We start from the raw sequence: 15,456 nt of genomic DNA, 5'->3' as shown, positions 1-15,456 counted from the left end.
AACAGACCAATGAAACAGAATTGGGAGCCCAGGCATAAACTTACACATATACTAGCAACTCATGTTCAACAAAGGAGCCGAAAACATACAGTGGAGAAAGAAAAATCTCTTCAATAAATAGTATTGGGAAAACTGGAAAGCCACATGCAAAAGAACAAAACTAGACTGCTATCTGACACAATACACAAAAATAACTCAAAATGGATTGACGACTAAGAAACCATCAACAAAACAAAAATGCAGCCAACTGAATGGGGGAAGATATTTGCAAACAATATCTCTGATAAAGGGCTAATAGCCAAAATATATAAAGAACTCATAAAGCTCAACAAGAAAAAAAAAAGCTGACTAGAAAATGGACAGCGGACCAAATGGATAGTTTTCTAAGGAAGACCTATAAATGACCAACAGATACAACTGAAAAAATGTTCAACATCACCAGCTATAAGGGAAATGCAAATCAAAACTATAACGAGATACCACTTCACCTGTTAGAAAGGCTATTATCAATAATACAAGAAATAATAAGTATTGGAAAGGATGTAGAGAAAAGGGAACCCTCACATACTGCTGGTGGAAATGTAAATAGGTACAGCTACTATGGAAAACAGTATGGGGGTTCCTCAGTAAATTAAGAATAGAGTTGCCATATGACCCAGCCATCCCTCTTCTGGGCACCTACCTGAAAAATTTGAAAACACTTATTTGTAAAGATATATGTACTCCTGTGTTCATTGCAGCATTATTTATAGTAGCCCAAACATGGAAACAACCCAAGCATCCTTGGATGGATGACTAGATAAAGCAGACATGGTACATATATACAATCGAATACTAATCAGCCATAAAAATGATGAAATGTTGCCATTTGTGACAACATGGATTGATCTTGAGAGTATTATGCTAAGTGAAATAAGTCAGATGGAAAAAAAACAAAAACTGTATGACTTCACTCATACGTGAGATATAAAACAAAAAGCAACAAATGAACAACCAAAACAAACAAAAATAACCTATTCGAAAGAAAGAAAAATTATTAATAAATACCTGTATATGACTACATTTAATTATCCACTTTCATTAGAAATGACTGTTCATTTTCAATAATTATAATTAAAAGCACTCACTTCTTCAATTTTAATAATTCAATTATATATTAAATTCAAGACTGTCTAGTTCATTCAACAAAAATTCTTTATAATGTTACCCACCTCAGAGATTTTCAGTGTATAGACTTTGCTTTATGATTCTCTTACCTCCACTTCTACAGAAGAGCTTCCTAGCTGATGGAATTATAGATGTCCCTCAAGGTATTGATCTTCTGATCCTTTGGAAAGGTCAGGCAAGTTGCTTGATCCTGGGCTCCTGGGAAGAAGACTAATATTGTCAATCAGCCAATCACAATTAGTGATACCTGCCGTCATTGGTCTGGCCTCATGGCAGTGAGCTCAGCCAAGCTGAGTGAATGTCTGTCACCTTGAAATCTATTTCAGCAACTAGCATGGCCTTTTCCATCATGGAGAAGGATCTGTGGACCTGCTGGAGGAGTTCACGGTCTAAGTGCTTAACTAGCATAGCATGCCCACCAAAGCTAGGCCACGGGAAGATAAGAAAGTCAGCCATGTAACTTTACTTGGTGGCTCCAATATTAGTCTTTCCATACATTAAACATGTTTATCCATTTGTGCCAAAGTAGGTGCATGGTAATATCTCTAAAAAGTATGTGTATTTTTTTAAATTTAAATTTTTCATGCACATGGACAACAGTATGTATTTTTAAATTTAGAATTTCAATATAAGTTGTAATACTTGACATTCAAAATTTAGGTAGATTTTAAACCTATGGCCTTCTTTTATGACATTCCAATGGTAAATTTGGTAAGGAAATAAAAGGAAGAGTTGCTATATTTAAAATCAAATATTGCAAATGTTTTAATGGTTGTAAAAGTTATTTCAAAATATTTATTCTTTATTTGTGCAAATAAAATTTTTCATTGAGAGCAGCTATGAAGAACTTGAAAAGATTTGATTAAAATATTTTGATTAAGCCTGGCCGGGCGTGGCTCAGCGGTTGAGTGTCAACCTAGGATCCGGGCGATCGGGGTTAGATTCCCGGTCAGGACACATGCCCGGGTTGAGGGCTAGGCAGCCGATCAATGACTCTCTCATCATTGATATTTCTCTCTCTCTCTCTCCCTCTCCTTTCCTCTCTCTGAAATCAATAAAGACATATTTTTTAAAAAATATTTTGATTAAAAATGGTACATAGGTTTTCGAGCATAAAACTTGACTTGAGACAAAATGTTATGGATGGAAGCATATTCATATTTCTCAGTTTAAAATAATCTATATTCAATTTTAATATACTGCCCAAATATTATATTTTACTTTCTAACTAAAATTGTTTTATATAAAGAAAATGTAATGAGTCTCTTTACCAAGACCCTTATAGGTGTCTCCAAATTTCTTCCAGTTTACCCTAGCATTCCATATAAACATTATTATTTTCTATGTTGGGAAACACTGCTATAGGTAGATTTGCCTCTATAATATGTTCTGTTACCAAATTCTAGTTTAATTACAAACTAATCAATTACAGATTTGTCTTAATATATAGTTACTATTACCTAAAGGAAACAAGTAAGTCTGTTAAACCTAAGTTATGTCCTCACTTCTCCTATGCCTCTTGAAAATCTTGGAATATTTTTCTGAAGGGTTAGCAATGTTCTTTTTCTTGACCTGAATGGTTACACGGTGTTCACTTTGTAATAAGTTATTGAGCACATTGTTCTGTGCACTTTAGTGTATATACTTTATTTCACAGTAACAAAGGGTTTAAAGTTTTGTTTTCTAAGATTAAAGAGATATGGTGACCTGTAAATTTTTGAACATATTCTTACTTCCTGCTCATGCTCACCTTGCTCCTATTATTCTCCAAGAAAACTTCATCAATGATTAACTGTATCACTGGACAGTTGGGAGCAGTCATGAAAGACATGACACTCACTGGATAACTCACAACAGAAATACAATCCTCTTCAGTTTCTGAATTATCCTGTTTTATATATAAATTAATCAAATGAAGCAAATGCTATTAAAACTAACTTTGCTCTTCTAATTCATGATATAAATCTAACACTAATGGACCTACAGGTTATTACTGTGATCCAGCAGGATAGGGCTAGTTAGTCCTAAATTTGCTAAAGTTAAGATGGATCCTACATTTATATGTGCACCCCCTAGACTCAGCAAACATTTATTTCTTCTACACCCCAGAAACTGTGGCAAATAATGCCCACTGGATAAAATTCAGACAATTACAGAATAAATTATTGATATATATTGTTTGGATGGGGGTAGTCCCTTCTTATTATGAGAAGTAGTTTACCCAGTTAAACCAAATGTTTATTCCAGGCTTGTGAGGTGCTCCATTTCAGACAAGTATTTCATTAATGAGACCTGGTCTCATTGCCAATACTGCCAAAGTGATTTTCTTGAACGGTAATAAGAAAGGGGCAAACTCTTCCTGCTCTAATCATACCTATCACTATTAAACATTTGCCATATATATATTTTATATATATATATATATTTTTTGCTATGCTAGCACATCACATCTGTCTACTGAAACACCCTAGAGAGCTTGCGGCCACAATTCAAGCTGAGAATGAAGGAAAAAGAAGACAGTTCACCCAGCCAGCAACACTCACGCGTGTGAATTTACAGAGCAAACAGAAGAGCTACCAACCTGAGACCATTCCACACCATCTCCTGTGAGAGTTACATTATTGTGATACACTTAACTGCATCGCTTGGCTCATTAACACTCGCATTTGTTTTTGTTAAGCTTTATGTTTAAAGAAATTATCAATGTAGCCCAAACTTCTGCAAACATGGAGGCGAATGAGTAATGAGCTCCACTCAGCCTCATTCTCCACCAAGTGTACTTTCATTTGCTTCCTGTAAAGGATATGTTTTGCCTCCTTTCTTCCCAATCTTATCCCTTTTCTTCTCTAAAATAGACTGCGCCCCCCGGAGGTTGGGAGTGTTTTTTGTGTGTGTGTTTTTTTAAAAAAGAAAGTGAAAAAACCTTTCACAGATGAGGCTTGATCCCCTGCAATTTTACTTTGGGGCTCAGTCCAACGCGTCCCCAGGAGCTCCATGTCAGCAGTCAGGATCATGAGCCTCACCACACTTCTCCCTTCCGGTCAATTTCCTATTTTCTATTTAAAAGAGGAGAAAGGCACAGGACCAAAGAAAACCAGCTCGGTTCTGCCCGTTGCAGAAGGGCGGTAGTCCTGGGGCGCAGAAGGGCGGGCGGCCGGACCGCGCGCGGGGCGCTGTCCACGCCTCGGTGCTGAACACGGAACGCAGGGCTTTCCCGCCGGGCTCAGCCCCCTCTCGGAAGCGGCTGCGCCACCGCAGACTAGGCTCACTTCCCGGGGGCGAGGGATTCATTTAGACATTGTTACAATTCGCTTTCTACTGAAAAACATTCTTCCACAAGGAGACATTGTGCATTTTATGAGAAAGTAATAGCATAGTTTCAGTTCAACCCTGAAGGAAAAATGGAAAGTTACGAGTTAATGAAACCTGCCCTTTCTCTCCCGAGTCAACGTAAGAGCATGTGGGTCCCTAGACTCCCCTGGCTTGTGAATAAAGAAAATAATTTTCTGTTAAAAAAAATCATGTGCTTAATCATTTTTCTAATAAGCATTGTAAAGTGAGTGATACTGGGCTCTGCAGTGTCCGGGATAGAATTTTAGATATAGTTTTACTGAGATTGAGAGGCGGAGGAAAGAAAAAAGTAAACTTGTTCATTAAGATGGTTTAAAATACAGTTTTTAAAAATACTGCTGTAACATTGTTTTCCAGGCGCGCTCATTTTCTTAGGCAATTTAGATCAGAATCTGGGGAGTAGAGAAGCTTTTCTCCTCCTGCCCTCCCACCCTCTGTCCGATTTGAAAGATTTAAGAGCCCTGCTCTTTATAGGAGGTGCCGACTGACACCCCCACGGCCATCACAAGAATCCTTCCCCCCCCCCCCAAGAGATAATCAAATAAACGTAAAGAAAACGGACAGAATGGAGGGAAAGTGTGCTGCAGTCTCAGCCTTCGGTTCTGGGTAGTTCTATTCCAACGGGGCACTTCTCTTTCAGAAGTGAAGGTGTTCCTCACCGCTGCAGAATTTAGGATCAGACAGGGACAGAGTTAACTGATCCCAGCGAACGGTTCCTTCCTTTTATTAATCTCTCCCTGCTTATTTTAGCCGCTTCTCCACCCCGCCAGGAATACCATCCAGATCTTAGTCCAGGTAGATCTGACGTCAAGAGATGGCTTTCGTAGATTTGACGCGTAAACACTCATTTCCATTCCAGCTGGGAAGGGCTGGGGCTCCGCTCAGCCGGGAGACCAAGGAGCTGCACTCGGCGCTCGCCGCCGCCCAGCCTCCCCTCGAGTCCCTCCTATCTCCTCGCAGAGCAACCGGGGGGGAGAAGCGGTCCAGAGCCCGAGGGTGGAAAGAGCGAATCTTTCTGGCTTTGCTCCTGTCTCGCTTCTTTCCGCCCCCCGCTTCCCACTTCTGTGCGAGCGTGTGTGTGAGCCATGCAGCGAGGAGCCTGGACTCTGCAGTGCGCCGCTTTCGCTCTCTTTTGCGCTTGGTGTGCATCGAACAGTGTCAAAGCGACGAGGCAGTTCGTGAACGAATGGGCGGCGGAGATCCCTGGGGGACCCGAGGCAGCCTCGGCCATAGCCGAGGAGCTGGGCTACGACCTTCTGGGTCAGGTAAGAGTTTGCACTTTCAAGAAACTTTTGGGGGCCCAAGGGGACGGACGGGACGAAAGCGCGATCTCCCAAGCGAGCCCCAGGTTGCACTCTCCTGAGCCCTGTGGCGAAGCGCGGGAGCTCCTCCAGCTCCCCCGCCTGCGGGCTGGGAGCGAGCACGCTTGCATTATTTATTGTTTGGGCTGGGCGCAGCGACGCTGAACCGAGCCGCTGCAGCTGGGTAGAGCTTGTTCTTGCTGTCGTCCGCTCTGAAATTGAAATCCGTTCCCGCACGGTTTAAAAAAAAAAAAAAAAAAAATCCCTCCACGCTTATTCACCGAACTTGAGATGCACGCAGGCTCCTGCCGACGGAGCGCCCCCGGGAGAGGCAGCGCGCCGCGTCCCCCGGGGCTCAGCCAGCCTGCGTCAGGAGCCGGCTGCTTCCTCCTTTCAATATGGCAGCATCAGCCCCACGTCCTGCTGCGAGGGGCTGAACGGCTCGGAGGGGTCCGCCGCAGCCCCCGCCAGCGCGCCCTGGGCGCGGGGGGAGCGCCTGCGGCTGCGATTGGCGACCCGGGGCCGGGGTCGCGGGGTGCCTGGGGAGCGGGCGAGAGGAGGTGGGTGGAAGGCAGGGACCGACTCTTCACGCCTCTACCGAGGGCCCCGGGATTTCACCGGGAACTTGCGAAGTCCGAGCTTCACAACTTTGCTCGGTCAGCACTCCCCCTGCACCTCCCTTCCCCCCAAGGGTCAAACTTCGGAATTGACGGCGGGGAAAGGATTTCTTTCTTTCCCGTTCCTCAGCCGAATACATAATAGCTTCCCTGGGGGCTTCAGCTTGAGGGAAACTTGCCTCCGAGTGAGGCTGGGTTAATTGGCAGCTGGGGCGGGGAAGGGGCTTTAAGGCTTTGATGGGGGGAGGGCTGCTTAGCTGTGCAGTTGGGGGGGGGGGGGAGCAGGGTGTGAATTCTAATCAAGTTTCCCCTGGCTTAGCATCCAGCCCTCACCCCTTGCCTTGGAAGCTGGAGGGGGGAGGAGGGAGTTGTAAAACATTTTGGCGCGGTTTTTTTCTGGAGGTGGTGGTAGAGACTCGGCTGAAGTCACAGATGAGTAATCGGCGTGGGCGGTGGCTCAGCCGTAGATCGAATCTGCTGGGGAATAGCCTTCCGTTTGCCAGAAGCTTCATTCTCCAGCTTTAAAAGCCAAACCGTCTCTGAGATGCCCAGCAGGAGAGTCAGTGCACAGACTGACTTCTCCGTGTCCCAGGCGCAGACCGAGACCTTTGCTTCTGTTCAGACCTAATCCTGTGCCAGGCTCCGTGTTAGGGGTGAAGACTAATAGGAAGGGAAGACTTAAAAAATCAAGAATCTAGAGCAGACTGGCTTAGAAGCAGATGGTGGTAATGGCATGTAACGTGTAGTAATAGTTGTACCTGGAATCTCAGTATTTGTTGATTGAAGACGGAGGGGAATTGGGGAGGGGTGAGAGAAGACCGCACAAAGGAGGAAACGTGCACAGCGTTTAGGAAGGAGACGCAAAGGTTCGATGAGAACATGATGGGATTGGAGGAGGCACTCCCGACATAGAAAACAGCTTGCGGGAAACAGGGAGATACAAAGAAAGCTGCTGAGCAGTAATTTGGAAACTGCAAGGGATTGTGAGGATCTAGAGAGAGAGTGTGTCGTGTGGGCTTGTACTGGTGTGTACCGTGGGCATCGTGGAAATCTTGTGTGTCCTGTGGGGATGGGGGTCGGACTAGGGACTTAATCCTGTATCCTTTGGACAGCTAAATAGCACTGGTGACTTCGGAAGAGATTGTGGGAGGGAGCAAAAGATAATCCCTCTTCCTTTTCTCACCTATTAGCCTCAGGCATTCATCCAAACCTGGACCGTTCATTATGGAAATTGCCTTTCAAAATCACAAATTCTAAAACCAAAAAACAATAAGTCAGTATTCTTGGTAGGATCTTCAAGGAAGGGGTGGCATAGCCACAAGCTTTAAAAAATAGTAGGAAGAAACATTATATTTACACATGATTTGCATATGCTGTATTTTCTCTAGCCATTTCCAGTTAAAGTGGCATTACTAACAAACACTTTAAAAATAACAATTCTTTGTAAAAAACTAATAATGCTTTCCTGGTTCTGCTTATTTCTCCCTTTGTTTACACTAAGTTAGCATCACTATCCTGAGCTCCTTAAGGCCTCAGCACAAAGCTAGGATTGGGGGGTGACCAAAACCAGTTGGAAAGCAGAAACAGAGCTAAGCATTGGTGAACTTTTCTATAGCTACTGGTTTTTTTCTCCCCAACTCAATCTAGAGCTTATAACAGATTCACTCCCTGAGGTTCAGGCTTTGAGCAGGGCCTAAGGATCTCTATTTAAATATTCTCTAGGTAATGCCCTGGCCGGTGTGACTCAGTTGGTTGGAGTGTCCTCCCACACACTGAAAGGTTGCAGGTTCGACTCCTGATGAGGGCGAGTAGGGAAGTCAACCAGTTGATGTTCTCTTTCACATCGATGTTCCTCTGTCTCTCTCCCTCCCTCCCTCTCTCTCTTCCCTCTATCTAAAATCAATAAGCATAGCCTGGGTGAGAATTTAAAAAAATTCTTTACGTGATAAGAACCACCAATTTAAAGACTACAATTCTAATACTTTCAATAATAAAGGTATTTAAAAAAAAAAAAAGAATACAATTCTTCTGAAATAACCTATTTTCAATTATTTGTCTCTTAATTTAAAAATAAATACAGGGCATCTAGAGAATTTGGTGGCTTTAAATTAGGTACTGTTTTGAATAAAGGGACACGAGCTTAAAGAATAATGAACATAGTTCTAAATGGACCAAAGGTGTTGATAGTCCCCCCAAGAAGTTTGCACCTGCCCTAATGTAGCAAGCTGGCTTTTCCCCCAAAGCCTTCAGCTGCTGGAAAGCCTAACGGTCACTGCTAGTAGCTTATAACAATTTGCACTATGGATTGAATGGTTATATTTTATAACAACAAATTGTTTCAGCTGAATGTGGCACTGACCATATATAGTACCCACAGGGTTTGCTTGCTTTCTGCAAATTGTTGTTCTCTGAAAGAATGAATTTGATAAAATGGGTTTTAAAAAAAGAAATGTCTACCCACACAATATTGTCACACAGAAAAACAAAAGGAGCCCCTCTGAAATGTGTGGAACAGAAGCACCACCAGCCCCCAAGTACAGTGGGAGCCCAAGGAACAATTCCATGAGGCTCATAGCACTCAACACACTAACCAGAGAGGGATGGCTTCGGTCAGTATCTTCCTCATGAAGAAAAAAGTTAACTTCAGGTACAAGGAACGGGCTTAATAAACGCTGTCTCTAATTTGGTTGGGTTCCAATCTAATCCATAAATACATATTTTGGAAAGAGGATTTTAATTTTAATTTTTTTCTTTTATAGATCGGATCACTCGAAAATCATTACTTATTCAGACATAAAAACCATCCCCGAAGGGCTCGAAGGAGTGCCCTTCACATCACAAAGAGATTAGCTGATGATGATCGGGTAAGTGTTGTGCATTTGTCTTCAGACCAACCTGACTTATCTGCTTCCGTATGATTGACAACAAGAGCAAAAGCACTTCTTCTTTATAGTGGTCAGTTATTCATCTGTAGTGTTTCTTGGTATTTCCATCGGGTTGTAATTGTACATAATAACTAGATTGAATTGAATTGGTTGAATTAACTAAATTGTGTATATATATTAGTAGCTTACAAATCCAGTCTGAGGGCATGAAAGTAAATGTTGAAAATAAAGTGGCAGCACTAATTAAAATGTCTGACAATACAATCAATCAACAACCTTTTATTTTATGCCTATTATGTACCAAGCCCTTCAATATCTGATGTGGGGATGCCAAAGAAATGTAATATATGAACCTTGCTTTTAATAACATTTCACTGTAATTGAAAATGACATTCTGCCATTTCTATTTGGTTTGGTTATAAAAGAAACTAATGTTTATGAAGGAGCTTTAAATCCATGTCTTCACAAGTAAATGTTTTCATAAGTATTAATTACATTGTTTGATCCTATTTGATCTCTCTTTATCCTGGTTTAAACACATATTTAGTGATTAGACGACAGCAGGAAATGTCTAGAATGAATATAGGTAAATAGTCTGGGGACAATTTGAATGTATGTGTAATATACCTATTGATATCTGAAGTCTGTTTTAAGGTCAATAGAAATGTTGACTATATTGGGAGTACTGCAGTTTTTTGCATACACAATATTGCCTTTTCTCGAAAATGTGCGTACTGATGGAAATTTATCCTGGCCGGCCTGATATCTATAAACATGGTTTCTGTTGCCTAGGACAATCTAGAGAATTACAGAAGCTTTGTGAGAGATAGAACACAAGCTTTCAACTTCCCAGAAAGAAAAGTAAAAGTGAAAGAAAGGTGATAGAACTGTTGAAAGTACATGGAATTCATAAACCCTATGAAAACATTTGCTCTTTCATTTGTTCCACAACTAATAGAATTTTAGAAAGAGAATAAGACAGCCCTGGCCAGGTGGCTCCGTTGGTTGGAGCATCCTCCCAGGTTCCAAAGGGCTGTGGGTTGGATTCCTGATCAGGGTCACACCTGGGTTGTGGGTTCGATTCCCAGTAGGGGCGCTCCAGGAGGCAGCTAGTTGATGTTTTTCGTTCTCTCTTTCTTTCCCCTCCTCCCCTTCCTCTCTCTAAAAACAAACAAAAATATCAATAAAAACATATCCTTCGGTGAGGATTAAGAGAATTTTTTAAAAAAGAATAAAACAGATTATGAGGGTAGGGAATGATTGAACCTGGGTTACTACTGGTCCAATATAAAAAAGCAATCACACCCAGACAAAGAATGCTATCTCAGGACCCCAGACAGTGACCCGCAGCTCATGCGCACCCATTGCTAGCTTTTTATGCAAGTTAATGGCTAGATATGGAGACCAAATCAGAGGCCCTGAACACTACTTTAAAAGTTTCTTGTCCAGTGAAGACTTTCCTTCACCATCCCAAGACAGATGGCTTATCATCTGTGGGCTCTGACAGGTAGGACAACTTTGAAGACTCTGGCGAGGCTCAGTTCTTGGGCAAAACAAGAGAGAGATTTTCTTGCTTATTAAAGGCAAGCCTAACATTAACACACAAACTGACCTCCCTTCTCATCTTCATAGGAAATCAAACTGACCTCCCTTCTCATCTTCATAGGAGAAAACTGGACAGAATGGAGCATACCTAACTTGTTATTACTTAAAGTAACCTCACTAAAATGAACAGATGCCCCAGTTCCATTCTTTAGGTAGTTCCTTAATCGTTGATTTGGGGGAGAAATCTCAAGGAATAGTGCAGAAGAGCTAAATTTTACTCTTCATGAAAAAAGAAATCCATATGATCCTAAAAAATTATCTCCAGAATAATTTAATTGCAGGCAAAATCCTAGAACCCATAGCAGCTTGAGTGGAAGGTTGGACTAAGTGATGTTTACTGCTCTTTCTAAATCAAAAGGATTATTTACAAAATTAAATATATGATACCTATTATATACATAAGAGTAGGACACCATCAATTTGTTCTGTTTCATATGGCCTGCTTTTATAGAGATTAATATGGGATTTTCAGTCAGTGACACTGATCACGTTTCCAACAATTGGGTGGCAGAGTGCCTCTTCTTTATTCCATTTTTTAAAAATTGCTTTTGATTGCCATTTTACTGCTTTTTTTATGGGGAATAAAATCCTTTCAAATTAGCCCTCTGAAATGCAGCAATCCTCCATCTTTATAAGACTGTTAATGAAATCTCCAACTGTAAGTTACTCTTTTCCTCAAAAATTAGTTCTTGTTCCCTAGCAGCCAGCTTTCAAAGACCAAGTCAGATGCAGGCAGTATATTACAAGCATTTGGGTATTTTAAGCCAAAACAATTAAGCTTGAAAATACAGGCACTTTAAAAATAAATTATAGTCACTGATTTCTAGCTCTCAAGCCCCTCCAATATTTATGATTGGTTTGCAGTATATTTTCTAATTGAAAATTCAGTCTTAGTGGATGGCTTTACCCTATAGTTGCAAATTATTTTTCAGTTTTATTTTTGGATCTGACTCATAAGTTTCCTCACCTTAACAATACCCCACCACACACTGGACTGCTGTCACATGGGCAACAGAGAAGATATGTTTTGGGTAGGAAACCGTCACGCTGCCAACAAAATAAGAGCAGGGTATTATCTCATAATGAATATAACCACAAGGCAGCCCATCACCCTCTCAGGACCTCAAGTATAATAGGATTATGCCATAAATGTGGGGCAGGTGATTTTTGTACTGTCGAATCTCTTTGCATAATGCATGAGACTAAATTAATGGTAAGTGTGCGTGGTCAGTAGTGCTCATTCATCACCCTGGATCTGTTTCTTATATTAAAGACTCTTAAGCAGGAGGTTGAAGCACAAGGGAGCCAGATTTGCGAAGACATAGCACCTTTCTTGTCTTGCGTAACGTTTGCAACTTCTAGCTTTTGTGTGTAAAGAAAGAGAAATTAAGCTGTAAGAGCATCATAAAAACAGTCTCTGGGACCTCTTAGCTTGTTGACTCATTCCATGAACATGAACACATTTTCAGCTACAGAGCCCTGAAACCTCAATATAAAAAATGAGTATCATGGTCCATTTGCTGATGAAAGCAGGCTGAACTTCTATTTCCACTGTAATCACAGGGTAAATAATTTGAGGCAATTGTCACTTCGCTGACTCCGTCTCCTCCCCCAAAAGGTACACTTTACTGTAATAGAGGAAATGTTCATCTCCCCAGTGGGCTAACCCTTCTCGCTGAGCTGCCAGTTTGATCTGTAGTTAAACAAAAACATCGCGGAGCTGCCTGAGCTCTGATGGGAAGGGTATTGGAGCTCGTTAGAGGAAAGATGATTACACAGAGGTGGCTATCTGACTGCTGATTTTCTTACTATAAATCTCCTTGCAGGTGAGATGGGCTGAACAACAGTATGAAAAGGAGAGAAGTAAACGTTCAGTTCTGAGAGACTCAGCAGTAAATCTCTTCAATGATCCGATGTGGAATCAGCAGTGGTACTTGGTAAGTACCTGCAGGACTGTGTGGGACCCTGTTTTTTTGTTACATCTGCACAATAGATTTTTTAAATGATGGAGAATTCACCAGAGGACTATGTTACTTGGAGATTAGGGCTGATGGGCCCTTCCATGATCTGGATCTTCTGTTTTACTAGGTGAGAGTGTCTGAAATGCAGATCTTCAGCTGCTATGGGGGGTGGGGAGGAGTTGCCTTCTTGTCTTCTTAAGCTTACTTGGAGTACATGCAAAAGAATCATGTCTTGCAAGTTCGAGTTCCAAGACAGTATTCATGGCAAATATCACATTTGGTCAAAGTTACTCTTGAGAACCCTTTAAATCACTGAAAGAATACAGTAAACATAATTCACTATATAAACCTCTGAGTGGCAATTCTTACATGCTTATAGGCGAGAATTTCTGAACAAGGCTAAAGGAAAGAACACAGGAAAGGGAAAAGATATTTGCAGATGTTCAGGCTTGCAAACCATTCCCCCTTTAAGATAGTTACCAAATCCTTATTGGTATGTGGGCATTGAGTGGAGAAATTGTAATCGTTCCTGCTAGCCTCTAAAGTGTTCTCCCTTTTATTTTAATATAAAGCCTCTACAGTAGTAATGTATGTTAAGAATATTATGAAAGATAAATTTTGATGACAGCCATAAACTAAAGTTAGACATTCTTGTTGCATATGGACCCAAAAGAGTGTCAACTCCTTTCGACTCTCTCTTAACCTAAGCGTTGCTTGCTCATGGCAGAAGAGACTTATTGGCTAACATTTGTGCTTTACTATGTGCCAAATACTATTCTAAGTGTTTAACATGAATTAATTCACTTAATTCTTACAACAACATTATGTTGTAGATATAGCAATTATGCCCATTTAACAGATGAAGAAACAGAGACATTGGCAAGCTGAATAACTTGCCAAAATCACATGATTACTAGTGCCTTATAATTTAGAGCTACAGAGGCCCTAGTCTAACAACCATGTTCTATGATTGTTCTTGAGACTGAGAGCTACAGAGGCCCTAGTCTTAACAACCATGTTCTATGATTGTTCTTGAGACTGAGAGAGGCCTTCGTCCCTGGCTTTAGCCAACAATCTGTGTGTAGTTTCAGCCTCCTGTAACTTAGCTTCATGTTGGTTAGTAAGGTCTTGTTTTCCCCCACCTCTTTCTGAGGAGCATCAGCTAGAAGGCAGTCCATTCACTGACACTTTTGATTGTTGTTATTTACAAATTTCTTATTGACCCCTTTACCAGGACCCTGGCACTCTTCTAATGCATCTCTCTCAAATGCATGGGGTGTGCTCAGATCTGTGTTCCCTTGCTGTCCAGCTCTTCTCTCCTACGGTCCCACACATTGTAACTATCGGAAATGCTATCTGAAAAAGAAAACCCCAAATCTCCTCTCACAGATACTTGTTTCCTGAATCACTCGTATTTGTAAACAGGCAATTAAATTGCAAATCCTGGTGAGACCACAGCCTCCTGGGCACTCCAGGTTCTGCTCTTCCTTTTAGAAAAGTTATAAAGAACACCCACAAATGACTGTGGACCAGACAATATAAAGTAGGTTCATTGTGGTAATAGAGGCTTGGGATTTGGGGGGAGATGGAAACATAGGATATCAGATAAAGTTTAGGTAGAGGAAAAGCTGGAGCATGTCATTATAAATGAAAGAAACTTAGGGACAAACATCTTCAAAGCCACGTAGCTCAAAGAGAAGGGGCACAGGGTGACTCATTCTTTGGAGTGATTTTCCATTGGAACAATTGGGAAGAGCAGCACCCTGATGATTCACCTGGCCCTACCCTCAACTTTGTTTTTTATTTCACCTAATTGCCTTCTTCTAAAGAGGAGAGTGACCTCAGGAAAAACAAAGATGGGTCTCCAGACTGTTGCTTCAATTCTCAGTGTGCAGCAAACAAATTATGATTTGACTAATGTTTCTTTGTTTTTCTTTACCAGCAAGATACTAGGATGACCGCATCCCTGCCCAAGCTGGATCTCCATGTGATACCTGTTTGGCAAAAAGGCATCACAGGCAAGGGGGTTGTTATCACTGTACTGGATGATGGCTTGGAGTGGAATCACACGGACATCTATGCCAATTATGTGAGTCTGGCCCCTCCCCTAACTTGCAGCTTAGGGAGCTGTCTACACAGACATACAGTTAGGGTTTCCTTTCCTCAAGCAGGAGGCTGCTCGGATGTTGGCCCAGGGAATGATGGACCACTTCCCTCACCTCCCTGCCAGCCCATATGACTTTATTGTATCAGGGGGCACTGAAAGAATTTAGTAGAGCTAAGGACTGTACAAAAGCATGTGCATTGGGGTTGGGAAAAGGCACCTACACTAACTAAATTATTACAAGCTCTTCAGACTCTGTGCCACTCAGTGTTGGCTGCATTAAGTCAAGCTTCATGCCCAAGGTCATTTTCAGTCTTCCGCCTCACCTCCCTTATGGGTCAGCATCTCTCACACTGTGAAGTTATGTGATGGGATCCCTTACATGCAAATTCAAAGTGTGGAACACACAGTGCAAAAAGGACAAGCTGATTAGAAATGGAAATAAGTAAATGAAAAGTATTTACT

The 15,456-nt window shown here is 41.6% G+C and overlaps 1 protein-coding gene across 1 annotated transcript in view; it reads left to right on the top strand.

The window, feature by feature from the left end:
- The first annotated feature begins 5,603 nt into the window (after positions 1-5,603).
- Positions 5,604-15,456, top strand: part of PCSK1 (proprotein convertase subtilisin/kexin type 1) — a 36,458-nt gene continuing 26,605 nt past the window's right edge. The window contains exons 1-4 of the mRNA XM_016216151.2: positions 5,604-5,783; positions 9,196-9,300; positions 12,753-12,863; positions 14,830-14,976. Coding sequence (XP_016071637.2) covers positions 5,604-5,783; positions 9,196-9,300; positions 12,753-12,863; positions 14,830-14,976 — 543 coding nt within the window. The remainder of the gene's footprint in view (positions 5,784-9,195; positions 9,301-12,752; positions 12,864-14,829; positions 14,977-15,456) is intronic.

The sequence above is a fragment of the Miniopterus natalensis genome, chromosome 3 (assembly GCF_054644295.1).
Source record: "Miniopterus natalensis isolate mMinNat1 chromosome 3, mMinNat1.hap1, whole genome shotgun sequence".
Taxonomy (NCBI): domain Eukaryota; kingdom Metazoa; phylum Chordata; class Mammalia; order Chiroptera; family Miniopteridae; genus Miniopterus; species Miniopterus natalensis.
Note: the sequence above shows the minus strand (reverse complement) of the source record. Positions and strands in the feature narration are given on the sequence as shown.